The sequence below is a fragment of the Rhincodon typus genome, chromosome 31 (genome assembly GCF_021869965.1).
Source record: "Rhincodon typus isolate 14 chromosome 31, sRhiTyp1.1, whole genome shotgun sequence".
In the NCBI taxonomy this organism is placed as follows: domain Eukaryota; kingdom Metazoa; phylum Chordata; class Chondrichthyes; order Orectolobiformes; family Rhincodontidae; genus Rhincodon; species Rhincodon typus.
Window position 1 is genome coordinate 5,387,783 of NC_063362.1, and position 13,841 is coordinate 5,401,623.

The window sequence follows — 13,841 nt, forward strand, 5'->3', positions numbered from 1 at the left end:
GAGGGGTGTAGGGGCTGAAGGAGGTTACAGAGAGAGGGAGGGGTGTTGGGGCTGAAGGAGGTTACAGAGATAGGGAGGAGTGAGGAAATGGAGGATTGGAAAAGAAGGTTGGGAATTCTAATATCCTGGTATTGCCAATTGGGAGCCAATTGGTAGCAGAGGGGTGATGAGTGAATGGACTTGCTTTGAGTTTAAGATATGGACAGCGAAGTTTCAGATGACCACAAGTTTACCAAGGGGAAAAAATAGAATAAAAACTGGTGAAATCTGCAAAAGCAGGTTCATGTCTCAGGCAACACTTACTATTCGGAGCCTGGAGGAAGCGTTTGCTTATTGTGCTTTTTCTCTTTCAGACTGATTCAGACTGACTGATTCTGGAGAGTTGTTATGGCTTCTTCAGTTCAGCCTGAAGATTCCTACAAGATTTCCCTACATTACTTACCCGGGGTTCTTCGACTTTAACCAGTTGAGCAGAGCATCCTTGTTAAAAGCCGCAGTAGCTGCCATGTTGCTTTTATTGAGCTGGATATTTGCGATTGTTTCTGCGTGTGAAACCACCTCGATCACCCCAGTCTTGTCTCCAGTGGAAAGGCAGGCATAAGGAATCATCCTTAACGGAAAACATTGTACAAACCGTGTGAACATCCGTTGCAAGCCCTATTTTCAATAGCAAGGTAACATTCCACCTGCAAAGCTTCAATGACATCAAAACATACATTCCCATTGCAAATAGTTTGTTTTGATGGAGTGCTTTTAATGCTTAACAATATCGAATACAATTTGGCATTAAGGTACATAAGGCAATAATAGGCCAAATGGCCAGAATTCTGGGTGCTATTAAGAAACACAGAAAGATTCAGGAAGGGAATTGAAGAGCGAAGGGCCTCAGCAGCTAAAACCATGACTCTGAAAGGCAGACAAATCAATATCAGGGACATGCAAGAAGCCCAGAATTGGAGGGGTGTGAGGATCGCAGAGGGCTGGAGATGGTTACAGTGTCAGCAAGGATGAGAATGTTAAAATTGAGAAGCATCTCAAACAAGAGCCAGTATAGATCAGGGAGCACAGGACTGATCAGTAAATGGGCTTGGGTGTGAGTTACAATATGGAGAGCACAGCTTTGACAGAGCTTGGAAGTTTCGGGTCTGGACTGCAGAGTGTTGGAATACTCAAGTCTGGAGGTCACAGAGACATGAATGAGTGTTTCAACAGGTAAGCTAAGGCAGGGATGGAGTTGGATGATTGTCTATTCATGGAAGTGGGGGAGGTGGGTGGAGCTGAGCTCTTAGCGATGGCGTCAGTAGATAGAGAGCAGCTCATCAAATAAAGAAGCAAATGCAATAGTTTCTAACAATTTTGTACTATATAGTTCTAACAATTTCTGCCTATGAGCCGGTAGGTTTTGCATGTCGACATCTGTTACCTTGAGAATTTAAGGGTTAGTTTGAGAATTTTATGGTAAGTGATGTTATGCTTCAGATTTTCCAGTAACAGGGTGTTTTGAAGTGTTTTAAACGTACTGCAAATAACACCTTTGAGGCTGCTCAGACACATTCTTTAAACAAAGACTGTTTCACAATGATGTGTATTCTCAGATACCTCTTTACTCCCACACATTACTTCACGTATGGAGAAAGTTCTGCCTTATTAACAAGTGATCCTGCAATGAGTTCTCTTGTAAAATGAAGATTTGCGCAATTGTTTTTATGCACTCTCCCACCACAGTCTCTAAATTCTCACCAGATCAAAATACTTACAGCTATAACACAAGCAAGGTGAATATTCCCACGAGAATGATGTCTTTAAAATAACAAGGTTCATGTTCAAATGATGAACACCCAAGAATGTTTTACCATGCATTAGAAGTTTCAATTTATAAAAATCTAGGATTTAAAGAATTATTAAAAATCCACTAATTTAAAAGTGGTTTTATATATAATTATTGTTGTAATGCAATTAGAGTCATAGAGATGTACAACACAGAAACAGACCCCTCCAATCCAACTCATCCACTCGGACCAGATATCCTAAATTAATCTAGTCCCATTTGCCAGCATTTGGCCCATATGCCTCCAACTCCTTTCTATTCATATACCCATCCAGATGCCTTTTAAATGTTGTTATTGTACCAGCCTCCACCACTTCCTCTGGTAGCTCAATCCATACACGCACCACTCTCTGCATGAAAAAAGTTGCCCTTTAGGTCCTTTTTAAATCTTTCCCTTCTCGCCTTAAACCTATGCTCCTCTAGCTTTCCACTCCCCTATCCTGGCAAAATTGTAAAATAGATATTGCAAATTAATTATACAGAGTGACTCTTAAACCACCGTATTTTTTATTCTGACATTTCTGATTTCTTGTTATCAAGTTATCGTCAGTTTGGTTCCTTGTGCCTCTGTGGAACACCTCTTCTCTGCCTTAAAAAGTGCTATATAAATGCAAGACATTGTTAATGGTTTGCTGAGAGATCAGTTTATATCATGGGTACATCTGTGGACTTATAATTTATTTTCAACAGAAGCTGCTCTGCACTTGATGCTCTCATCATAATGTTGTACCATTTGAAGTGTTTAAAGATGTTGAGATAGTGGTATTTAACTGCAGCCAGGGATGTAGACACATTTTGTCACATGTGGATGTGAGAGGGAATGAAACTGACTATGTCATCTCAATCAAGGGAGTGAAAAAAAATCAAGTTCCATTATGACAAACACTGCAAAGTACAAATTTCTATAAATTCTACAAAAACCCGCACTTAGAAAAAAAATTTTTGCTTTCTTGATCACGTCAGTGTTTTTCACATTTTACTTCAAGTGTCAGAGTCGGATCACTTGAACTTTTAAAGAGTTGTATTAGTTTGTAATAAGGTCTTTCTATGGAAATGTGTCAATCACATTTTTAAAATTAATTAATTTATTCGATGTAGACATTGTTGGCAAGACCAGAACTGAGGAGGAGTCACTGGACCTGATATTATTAACTCTGCTTTCTTCTCACAGATGCTGCCAGACCTGTTGAGTTCCTCCAGCAATTTCTGTTTGAATTTCCTTGACTGATTTGGTGGGATTTGAATTCAAATCTCTGGATTATTAGGTCTAGTCAAATAACCACAACACAATCACCTTCCTTAACCAGGTTATGTTAGCTTGATTCTATAATCCTGCTTCCAAATGTGATCAGTTTGGGAATTGTCTATATCATGTGCAATTTGAAGAGAATACCAGCGTTGGTTAGAAATGTTTTCTTACCTATAATCCAGGCCCTGCTTTTTCCACAGAACATCCATTAGCTGAATCATTTGAATAGTCAGCATGTCCTGACGTAGATCTACGGTTAAGAAAATGAGTTCAAATAAATTATTTTCTTTCACAAAAATGATGGACACCAGGAATTTCCAACAAGGTTTAGCAGCAGGTGATTGATGAAAACAAATTGTCCTGTTTCTCTGCTAACCTGTCCTGTCCCTTGAAACTGACATTCCGCGCAGATGGAAAAATCAGTAAAGCTGGTGAAGAGACAAACTGATCTGACTTGTATACCTCAAACTGAAACTCCATAATGACCAGTCTGTTCATTTCCAAGTATCACTGTTTTCTTTTACTGGCTTTCATGTCTGTGGAGTGCAGCTATCTGTAAGTGGGCAAGGTTACTGAATTTAATACAAGCTAGAGACATCTATTTGCAATTCTAACGCACAAATCCACTGTCTTGTGCCTGCACCATCATACGATCAAATCAAGACTTGCACCAATTGTGGCTGCGACTCTGCCCTCCTAGATCCCCTTTGACTCCCTTAACAATCAAAAATATAACCAAGTCTTAAAAAATATTAACTGACACAACCGCCACTGCTCTCTGCAGACAGAATTCCACAGGCTCCTGACCCTTTGACAGAACAGATTTCTCCTTGATTCCTTCTGAAATGGAAGGCCCCTTATTTTTAAACCCTGTCCCCTAGCACGAGAAATTTCCAAGCTCCTACTTGGTAAAGCCTGAAGGAAACTGACAAATACTGAAATTCTAAAACCCAGAGAGCTGCAAATGCTCAGATGTTGAGTGTACTCAGACTCAGATTGACAGGTTTTTCAGGAATAAGGGAATTGGGGAGAGTACAGGAGGGTGAATGGAGGTATAAGGTCAAACCATGGGCTTTGTGGATCTTGTGATGACGCTGTCACTTTAAAAAAGTTTTTGGATCTGGGTTTTTTTTTGAAGTGAGGTTGTCAAGGCAGAGGTAACGAAATGGCTATTTGAGACTGTAAGTCAACAATCAGAGGAGACCTTTAAATTTCTTTTTAAAACAGCTGTACAATAGAAGGGGAGTAGCCAGTTGTACCAGTTCAGGCTTTCTAGTTTATTTTTAGCTGTAGCAGTGACAAGATGTGTGAGTACCAGAAAGGTTGCAAGCTGCAGTAAATGATTCCTAATGGACTTTCTCTGAAATCTCTCTGGATGTTGTTCTCTCCTGCCTGTAAGAATCTGTGAATTTACCTTTTTGCCTAGGGGGGTGTTTATGGGATGTTACTATATTGGAACAGTTAGGGTTAAGTCACTGTATTGAGTATTTGGTTGAGTTTTCCGATAGTTAAGCTTTTCTAAATTCTGCTTTATTTTGCTTGTGTTTTAACTATAGTGTTTAAATAAATTGTGTTTTGCTTACAGCTGAGTGGTTTGACACACCTGGAACACCGACTTCATGTCTACCTTTAAAATAAGAAAAAGTTAGGGTCTAGGCTACTTTCTTAAAATATTTTGATGGGGTCTGGTCTGGTCCATAACAATCTCAATGATCTCAGCTCAAGGGGCCAATAACTTCCTCCTGCTTTCTTCTTCACTCAACCCTGTGGCAGTGCCACAAGTGATTCACACAGACTGGCATCACAAGGGAAAACTGAACTAACCAGAAACTTTGCCACCGAGAGCATTTCATTCCAGACACCACCTCAGGCAGACTGAAAGTGTAAGCGCCTGGTTGTTCTTGATTTTAATTCCTTTTCAACTTGTCGATGCTTATGTATTTAATATCCAGACTTTTAGATTCATTGTCCACTCACAGATGCCATTTGGGGTCTAGTACACTGTATAAATAACTTGATTTCAATCATAGAATCCCAACAGGCCATTTGGCCCAGCAAGTCCACATCGATTTTCCAAAAAGCATCCCACCCAGACTCACCCCCGTACCCTATCCTATCCCTGCATTTCCCATGGCTGATCCACCTAACCTGCACATCTTTGGACTGTGGGAGGAAACCATACAGACAGGGTGAAAGAACACACAAAGTCCACACAAACAGTCGCCAAAGGCTGGAACTGAACCTGGGTCCCTGGCACTGTGAGGCAGCAGTGCTAACCACTGGAACACCCTCACAGGTTAGCATAACCACACACCGCTTCTCCAGTGCTCCCAACAGAGAGAGCAGTTTAAGAGAACTTGGGGCCTTCTACCTTCTATTAATGAAAACCAGAATGAGAACCAGGTCGTTCTGAGGAAGGGTCAAAGGACCCGAAACATTAACTCTGTTTTCTCCTTCACAGATGCTGCCAGACCTGCTGAGTTTTCCAGCAACTTTGTTTTCGTACCTTCTATTAATGATTTGATTTGATTTGATTTGGGGTTGGTTTAGCTCAGTTGACTGGACAGTTGATTTGCAAAGCAAAGTGATGTTGACAGCATGAGTTCAATCCCCACACCAGCTGAGGTTACCATGAAGGATTACCCCTTCTCAACTTCTCCCCTGGCCTGACCCATGTTGGCTCTCAGGTTAAATGAGAGAGCAGCCCCATGGTCTGGTAAGACTGTGATGAGCTGACCTAATGACCTGATTTCACAGGTTAATATATATGTGCACAGGTTTTCCTGTGCTCCTGCCTGAGAGCTGTTTGGACAGGCAGTTGTAACTTTATCTCTGAGCCGCATAGCCTTAGAGCAGAATGCTAGGATTGTGGAATAAGCCCACCTTTAATAAAAGAGTAGGCTATAACCACAACAAGGAATTCTACAACCGTGAAACATGAATAAAATTATAGAGCACAAAGATTTTCGTACCGTCTCCATTCTTGAAAATAATGCCCATGGGATTCCCATCATATCGCTGATTTCTGTGAACAATCCACAGGGGTTTCATTTTGGAATCCATGAACTTGCACTTCTCCACCCTGAAACAGCCAAGAGGAGAAAGCTCCCTGATTTAGCTGATATGCGTTAGTGACATGAGAAATGTGTCAGGTAAACTTCGCAACGCTGCTTCAAAAGTAAACCACAAAATTTAGGGTCTAGACCCGAAATGTCAGCTTTCCTGCTCCTCTGATGCTGCTTGGCCTGCTGTGTTCATCCAGCTCTACATGTTATCCCACAAAATTTACGGTCTGGTCTCCAGACATCTTCCCAAATGAAACCTTCTCTCTGTTGAGTTGGTTACTAACCCTGTCACTGCCCAGGATTCTTTAAACTCTGCTTCCAGGACTAAAAGCTTACCTGGGGAGGTGATGGCCTAGTGATATTAACACTGGGCTATTAATCCAGAAACCCTGGTAACATTCTGGAGGCCTGTGTTCGTATCCTGCCATGGCAAATGGTGGAATCCGAATTCCATGAAAATCCAGAGTCTAACCGTTGAGGAAGGAAACCAACCTGATTTTTCTGGCCCTTTAAGGAAGAAAATTGCTGTCCTTACCCAGTCATGTGACTCCAGACCCACACCAATTAGGGATGGACAATAAATGCTGGCTGAGCCAATGACATCCACATCCAGTGAAACAGGTTTTAGAAAAACAAAATTTCTTTTAGCTAAGGCACCAAAGTTTATGGTGCTACAGGAACCCAGCACAGTCCAACATATCTATTCCCCAGCCCGACCTCGATATTGGGTGTAGATGAGCCGAATGCCCATGTGGAAGGATGTCGTACGTTCTCACCTAGGCACCGTTTACTTGCTCTTTGGGCGAGCTTTGCTGGGTAAAAACTTGGAGAATTTTGCCATCTCGAACTCAAGAGCAAGACAGCAAAACTACCCTAACCTTGTGATCAATTAATTCAATACAGATCAATAATAAATCACAAGATTATTCCCAAATCTCAAAGGCTCACCAGTGGTGCCTTTATTGCCAGGATATTGTAAATAGCTGGTACATAAAGTTCTAGCAATGTCTCATCCCATGAACAAATCAAAATACATCATCCAGAGAATACTACACTGTCCATTATAAACCCTGAACTTTCCCACCGTTGCCCACTTCGTTTAAATTAGACTCATATCTAGGACAGGCAGCTGTCTGCTGTCAAACTACCCAATGGTGCCCACATACCAGAGTTCTGTGAGGAGGATACTGGGGTTCAGGGGTGAGTAGAGGTTAGAAAGAGCTTCCTTGTAAGTGTCTTGTCTCATAAACAGATGCATGGCTTCTTTAGTTTTGGGTTTGGTTGTCTTCTGGGAGCTGGACTTTACAAAATCATTTAGGGCCTTCATTTTCTTCAATGCTTCACACTGCAGGAGCAAACAGCAGAAGATTGATTCAGTAAGGAGCTGGAATACTATATAATACCCACTTCTGTTAAACCGCAGGAGCTTAGTGAGTAAGAATTGTAGACAAACAGTAAGCCCCGTTCATACAGCGACTCGCACTTCAACGAAGAACAACCCATCACGTTGGCTGCCACTCACCTCCACGTCCTGACTCACCTGTTTCAGCAAAGACTTCATGTGGTAGTTTGTCCCTCGGCAATATGATTCCAGAATTAATCCAAACCGCAGTGATACTGCTGGGAAATGCATTTCCGACCTGAAGCCAAAACAGGATTCACCATCAGACTAATTGGTATAGTTTAAAAGCGGATTCCTCATCGCTGTAGTTGCTATGGCTTTAGGACATAATACTGGGTTCTTTACCTGAGATGCCAGAACAGGAAGTGTCCAATCCTTTTATTGCTTAAAGCTCTGTCCAATAGGAACTTGGCTAGTTCAGAATCCAGGTAGGGCTCATACTTCAGTACTTGCACTAACTGCAGTAGATACTGCAATAGCTCTTCCTCACTGTGGGACAACAGCAAATATATCAAATCTAGTTTCAAACCATCAGAGACCATCACAGTTACATTCTCCCAACACTGATGAGAAAATCTGATTCTCGAAAAGAAAACGGACCAGAAAATTATCTTGGAGCTTATGGAATCAGAGATGGTAGGAACTGCAGATGCTGGAGAATCCGAGACAACAAGGTGCAGGGCTGGATGAACACTAACCTCATCCCGCCCCCTTGACCTGTCCGTCCTCCCTGGACTGACCTATCCCCTCCCTAACTCCCCACCTACACTCACCTTTACTGGCTCCATACCCGCCTCTTCGACCTGTTTGTTTCCTCTCCACCTATCCTCTCCTCTATCCATCTTCTATCCACCTCCCACTCTCTCCCTATTTATTTCAGAACCCCCTTCCCCTCCCCCTTTTCTGATGAAGGGTCTAGGCCCGAAACGTCAGCCTTTCTGCTCCTCTGATGCTGCTTGGCCTGCTGTGTTCATCCAGCTCTACACCTTGTTGTCTTGGAGCTTATGGAGTTCGCTTTCTAGATGCACAGAGGATTCAGTTGACGTCACGGTATTTCTCAAGTGCTACATACCTCAGCTTTTTTAAACAGTTTATTGCCAGTGAGCGGACATAGCGACTGGGGAAGCTATAGTCCAAAAGTTCCAGGGCGTTTAGTGTGGGCAGTTCTTTCCATGACTGCAGGAGATAGATCATCTGGAAACAGAAGAGCAAATCCAGCTATAATTCTGTTTCTTTCAACACATGGACAACATTGTACTGCATCAAATCACTGACCAATCACTCCAATGAACTGCAACAGTTCCAACAAACAATCCTCACACCATCCAACAGAGTGAGGACTGTACTGCACATCGAACAGCGCCAATCATCTCCTGCATTTCTAACAGCTTTCAATAACCTCCTGCGCTACGGGAAAATGAGTAAATGCACTTTGTACACAACAGCAGTTCCTGTGAGACAATCTAGTGTTCAACTACACAGTGGGAACAAGTGTCAGTCCTCAAATGGTGAGGGCTGACCCACAAACAACAGGCAAAGGGTTAATTGTTTCTGACTTGAGCTTTGTTGAGAGACAGAGATAGGGTGAGAGAGAAGTAGAGGGCAGGAAGTGCAACCCTGGGCAGATATCCAACTGAGTGAAAGCTCATCCTATCCTGATTCAAAATACAGGTGAAACTATTTGCCGTTGATGCTGTGTTGGGCACAGTTCCATTGTCTGGCCTCCATCAACGGTCACGAGAGATGTTAGGGTCAAGTATGCTTCAAAACAGCTGAGCTTATGTCTATCAGTTCAGTTGCCACAGCTTGTTCACTTTCATAAACAGAGACAGAACATCCAGAGAGACAGAGAGAGTGTAATGAGGGAAGAGACAGGAGACAGATATACACAAATGCATAGATACTGAGAGTAAGAATATTTCTAAATTCATTCATGTAAGCGTCATTGACTGGGCCCTATTGCTCATCCCTAATTGCCCAGAGGGGAGGTAAGAGTGAACCACAATGCTGTGGATCTGGAGTCACATGTAGGCCAGACCAGGTAAGGATGGTAAGAACTTTAAAGTTAAGATCTTAGAGTTTTCTAAAAGACATTAGTGAACCAGATGGATTTTTACAACAATTGATGTTGGCGTCACGATCATCATCAGATTGCCCTTTTACCCCAGATATATATTCAATTCAAATTCTCCTACTTTCCAGGTGGGATTCAAACCCGTGCCCCGAGAGTGTTAGAGATCAACATACCTTTAACTGAAAGAATTGAGAAAAGGTAATAACTGTAATTTACTGTAATTATACCTCAGGCCCATCCTCAACTTGTTCCCTGCCACTACCGCCCACCCCTCCACCCATTCCCTGCCCCCGCCCGCACCCATCCCAACCGCACGCCCCAAACCCCCACCAACCCCACCCCCCCGCCACCACCTCCACCACCTCCTGAGGCTTTACCTGGAAAGTTTACCCTGTAGTTTTACCAACATGATAGGGCCCTTTGAGAAATTATTTTTAACAATCACAGGTGACCTGAATGAATATTAATTTGCCCTTTATTTCACTTTGTAACCTTCAAAGGGCCACAGAAAGCTCAAGACTTTAGCAGCACATTTCCTTCTTACCAAATGCTCTAAAGAAGCTGCGCAACACACACAGGATGGCCACCCATTACATCCAGTGGTTCAAGTCCCACCTGCTCCAGAGGTATGTCAAAATATGTCCGAACAGGTTGATTAGAAATTCCTTCAATCAATTTTAACATTTGCCTGTCATTGGCTGGATTATTAATGGCTGCTGACTCTTTCAGGCCATTGGAATGAGATTTGGATCAATAACTATGTCTGTCTAGGAGCTAGAACCAGACGATTCTTTTCATTATTGATAACAGTAATGGAGTCTGCACACCTTCAGCTTGATGGATAAACTCCCCGAGCTACTCAACTGCCCAGAAATTTTGGAAACTAAGATTCAGCATTAAATTGAGATGCATTAAAGGTATTGCAGCTCTCAGATTAATTTCACTAAAAGTTAATTCAGGCAGAACCAAAGCAATACGTAAAAATGTAACTGTAAATATGTAAAATTTAAACGTAAATATGTAAAGCCTCTGGATCTTAATTTTTTGAATATATGACAGACTGAATTTTAACAGCAGTGAAAGAGTAATTGTTTACAATGTGAATGTCGTAACATGGTATTATTCCCAACTGATAAAATATGAACAATCTAATCTTTCCCACTTCCCTGGTCCAGGGGTCAATCAGTAACAGTGGCCATGCATCACAGGGGTACTAAGTGTCAACTGTGGCCCAGTGGGTCAGCCCTCACCTCTGAGTCAGAGCTTTCGGGGTTTAGGTCCCACTCCAGGAGCTAAGTCCAGGCATCGCGAGTGTCCATGCTGGCTGGGTGCCGCAGTGTTGGGCTCTGGGGTAAGATGTTAATCCGAGGCCCCACTTGCTCTCTCTCTCTCTCTTTCTTGAGAGGACACAAAGGATCAAGGCGCATCGCTTTGCAGAGGAGCAGCCCTTGGCAATGATCGCCCCTCAGTCATCAACACGGAAAGCAGATTATCTGGTCATCATCACGTTGCAGTTTGTGAGAGCTCGCTGTACTCAGCTCGGCTGCTTTACAACATTACAGCACGATGGGCGCTATCCTTTACAAGTCATTCAGTGGCTTTGGGATCGCTAGAGCAGCACTTCCCCAACCTTTTCCCAGCATGACCCTACCTCATCGCTTGAATGTCGTCACAACCTCTCAACGTGCAGTCACGGTTTGGGGTGTGAAGTGTGTGTAGAGTGTGTGGGCTGTGTGGGGTGTGTCTGCATGGGTGTGCGCGTGGGTGAATGATTGCATGTGTGTGCGTGTGTGAATGTGTGCATGTGTATGTGTATGTGTGTGTGAGTGCAAGTGTGAGTGTGTGCTTGTGTGTGTGAGTGTGTGAGAGAGCGAGACAGAGTGTGTGTGAGATTGGGTGATGGTGTGTTTGTGTGTGTGTGTGTGTGTGTGTGTGAGAGAGACAGAGAGCGTGTGTGTGTGTGTGTGAGAGACAGAGAGCGTGTGTGTGTGTGTGTGTGTGTGTGTGTGTGTGTGTGTGAGTGAGTGATTGAGTGTGTGTGTGTGTGAGTGAGACAGAGAGAGAGTATGGGTGTGTGAGTGAGTGAGTGTGTGTGTGTGTGAGTGAGACAGAGAGAGAGTGTGGGTGTGTGAGTGAGTGGGTGAGTGCGTGTGTGTGTGTGAGTGAGACAGAGAGTGAGTGTGTGAGTGAGTGTGTGTGTGTGAGTGAATGTGTGTGTGAGTGAGACAGAGAGAGTGTGTGTGAGTGAGTGGGTGAGTGGGTGAGTTAGTGAGTGAGTGTGTGTGAGAAGGTGTATGTGTGTGTGAGTGAGTGTGTGTGTGAGTGAGAGGGTGTATGTGTGTGTGTGTGTGTGTGTGTGTGAGAGTGTGTGTGTGTGTGTGAGTGTGTGTGTGTGTGAGTGTGTGTGTGTGAGTGCGTGTGTGTGTGAGTGTGAGTGCGTGTGTGTGTGAGTGAGAGTGCGTGTGTGTGAGTGAGTGCGTGTGTGTGAGTGAGTGAGTGCGTGTGTGTGAGTGTGTGTGAGTGAGAGTGTGTGAGTGAATGTGAGTGTGAGTGTGTGTGAGTGTGAGTGTGTGTGAGTGTGTGTGTGAGTGAGTGTGAGTGTGTGAGTGAGTGTGAGTGTGTGAGTGAGTGTGAGTGTGAGTGTGAAAGATTAATGACAGTAGTGGAAGGGATTGGCCATTACTGCCTTAAAGCTCATGGAACGTTTCAGCTTGTGACCTCACTGAGGGTCCTGTCCTCACCTCAGGAAGCCCCACCCTGAAGGGCATGAAAGCCAATTTATAAATACAAATCTGAAGGCTCGTGTGGTGCAGTGGTAGTGGCCCTATCTCTGAACCAGGAGGCCTGCATTCAAGTCCCACCTCCTCCAGAGGTGCATCATAACTTCTCTGAACAGGCTGATTTAAAAAGAAAACTATAAATGCAAATCTTTCCTTTAATTTGGTAGATGATAAAAAATAGAATTCTCTAGATGAGTGTCCACTGCCATTGTGCCAAGCTCATTAATTCCAGTTTCTTACAGTGCTATCTCTGTCATTTAAAAGGAATCTAGTTGCTTCAAACAAGGTTTGCAAGTCGTGAGCCAACTCGCAAAATGTAGTTAAATATGTGCTCCGTTTGAGTGATATACTTTTCTTGCTTTCTCATGGAATTAGAGTGCACTGCCCCCTCTCTCTGTCTGCTCTGAGAGTACAGGCCATGTGGTGCTGCCTGAAAGACACAAGATCCGGGTTCAATGCATGGTCAATGCTGCAGCAGATGCGATGCCAAAATCTGTCTCAGCCTTTCTGAGTCAAGGCAAACAAAACAAGACAAAACAAAACAGTTCAGCTTTCATCTCCTCATTGGTATCCACTGACAACCACAGGGAAGTGAGGTCAGAGATCCAAGTGAATGAGTTAAAAATGCAGGGGGTCTCAGCACAAAATCCTACTCATCCAATTTTTGCTTTATTTGTTCGAGGGACATGGGTGTCACTGACAAGACTAGCGTTTGTTGCCCATCCCTAACTGCCCTTGAATTAAGTAGCTTCAATGGCCTCAAATAAGACCATTTCAGAGGGTAGCTAAGTAGCAATCACATTACCGAGGAGCTAGAGTCACATGTTGTCCAGGCCGGGTAAGAATGGTAGATTTCCTTCCCTAAAGGACACTAGTGAACCATTTATGACAATCAATAATGGTTATATGGTCAGTTTCAGGCTAGCTTTAATCCCAGACTTTGTTTCATTAATTGCATGATGGGGTTTGAACCCCTGTGCCCAGGACATTAGTCTGGAATCACTCCACATATAGATATTAAAGGCATCTCAGGATATGGAGAGAAAGTAGGACCATGGCATTGAGATAGAGGATCAGGCATGATCGGACTGAACAAGGAGCAGGTTCGAAGGGCCAAATGGTCCACTTGTGTTCCTTATGTTTCAACTTCATCTCTGCGTGCTTTTTAAAAGCTGTGAGGATTTCTGACTCCAACCCACTTTCACATATTCCATTCTGGATCCCCACCACTCTCTGGGTGAAAATTATCCTCTACATTTCTGAGCGTAAATCTGTGCCCTGGTTATGAACACTGTAAAGGAGGCAAACTGGACTTTCCTGTCCACCCTCTCTGGATCACTCATCATTTTAGACCATTCCATTGGGTCTCCTCACCAATGTTCCTTATGAGGAGAGATTGAGTAGATTGTGATTATACTTATTGGAATTTGGAAGAATGACATG

General features: G+C 43.3%; 1 protein-coding gene across 10 annotated transcripts in view; it reads right to left on the reverse strand.

Annotated features, from left to right (window-relative positions):
* The window catches only part of pik3cd (phosphatidylinositol-4,5-bisphosphate 3-kinase, catalytic subunit delta), a 209,983-nt gene that overhangs the window by 14,086 nt on the left and 182,056 nt on the right, over window positions 1-13,841 (reverse strand). For all 10 annotated transcript variants that reach the window (XM_048615265.1, XM_048615261.1, XM_048615262.1 and 7 more), the window contains 7 exons: window positions 8,617-8,738; window positions 7,890-8,033; window positions 7,683-7,782; window positions 7,309-7,487; window positions 6,050-6,159; window positions 3,249-3,327; window positions 443-610 (listed from right to left, as the gene is read on the reverse strand). In XM_048615265.1, the coding sequence (XP_048471222.1) occupies window positions 443-610; window positions 3,249-3,327; window positions 6,050-6,159; window positions 7,309-7,487; window positions 7,683-7,782; window positions 7,890-8,033; window positions 8,617-8,738 (902 nt within the window). The remainder of the gene's footprint in view (window positions 1-442; window positions 611-3,248; window positions 3,328-6,049; window positions 6,160-7,308; window positions 7,488-7,682; window positions 7,783-7,889; window positions 8,034-8,616; window positions 8,739-13,841) is intronic.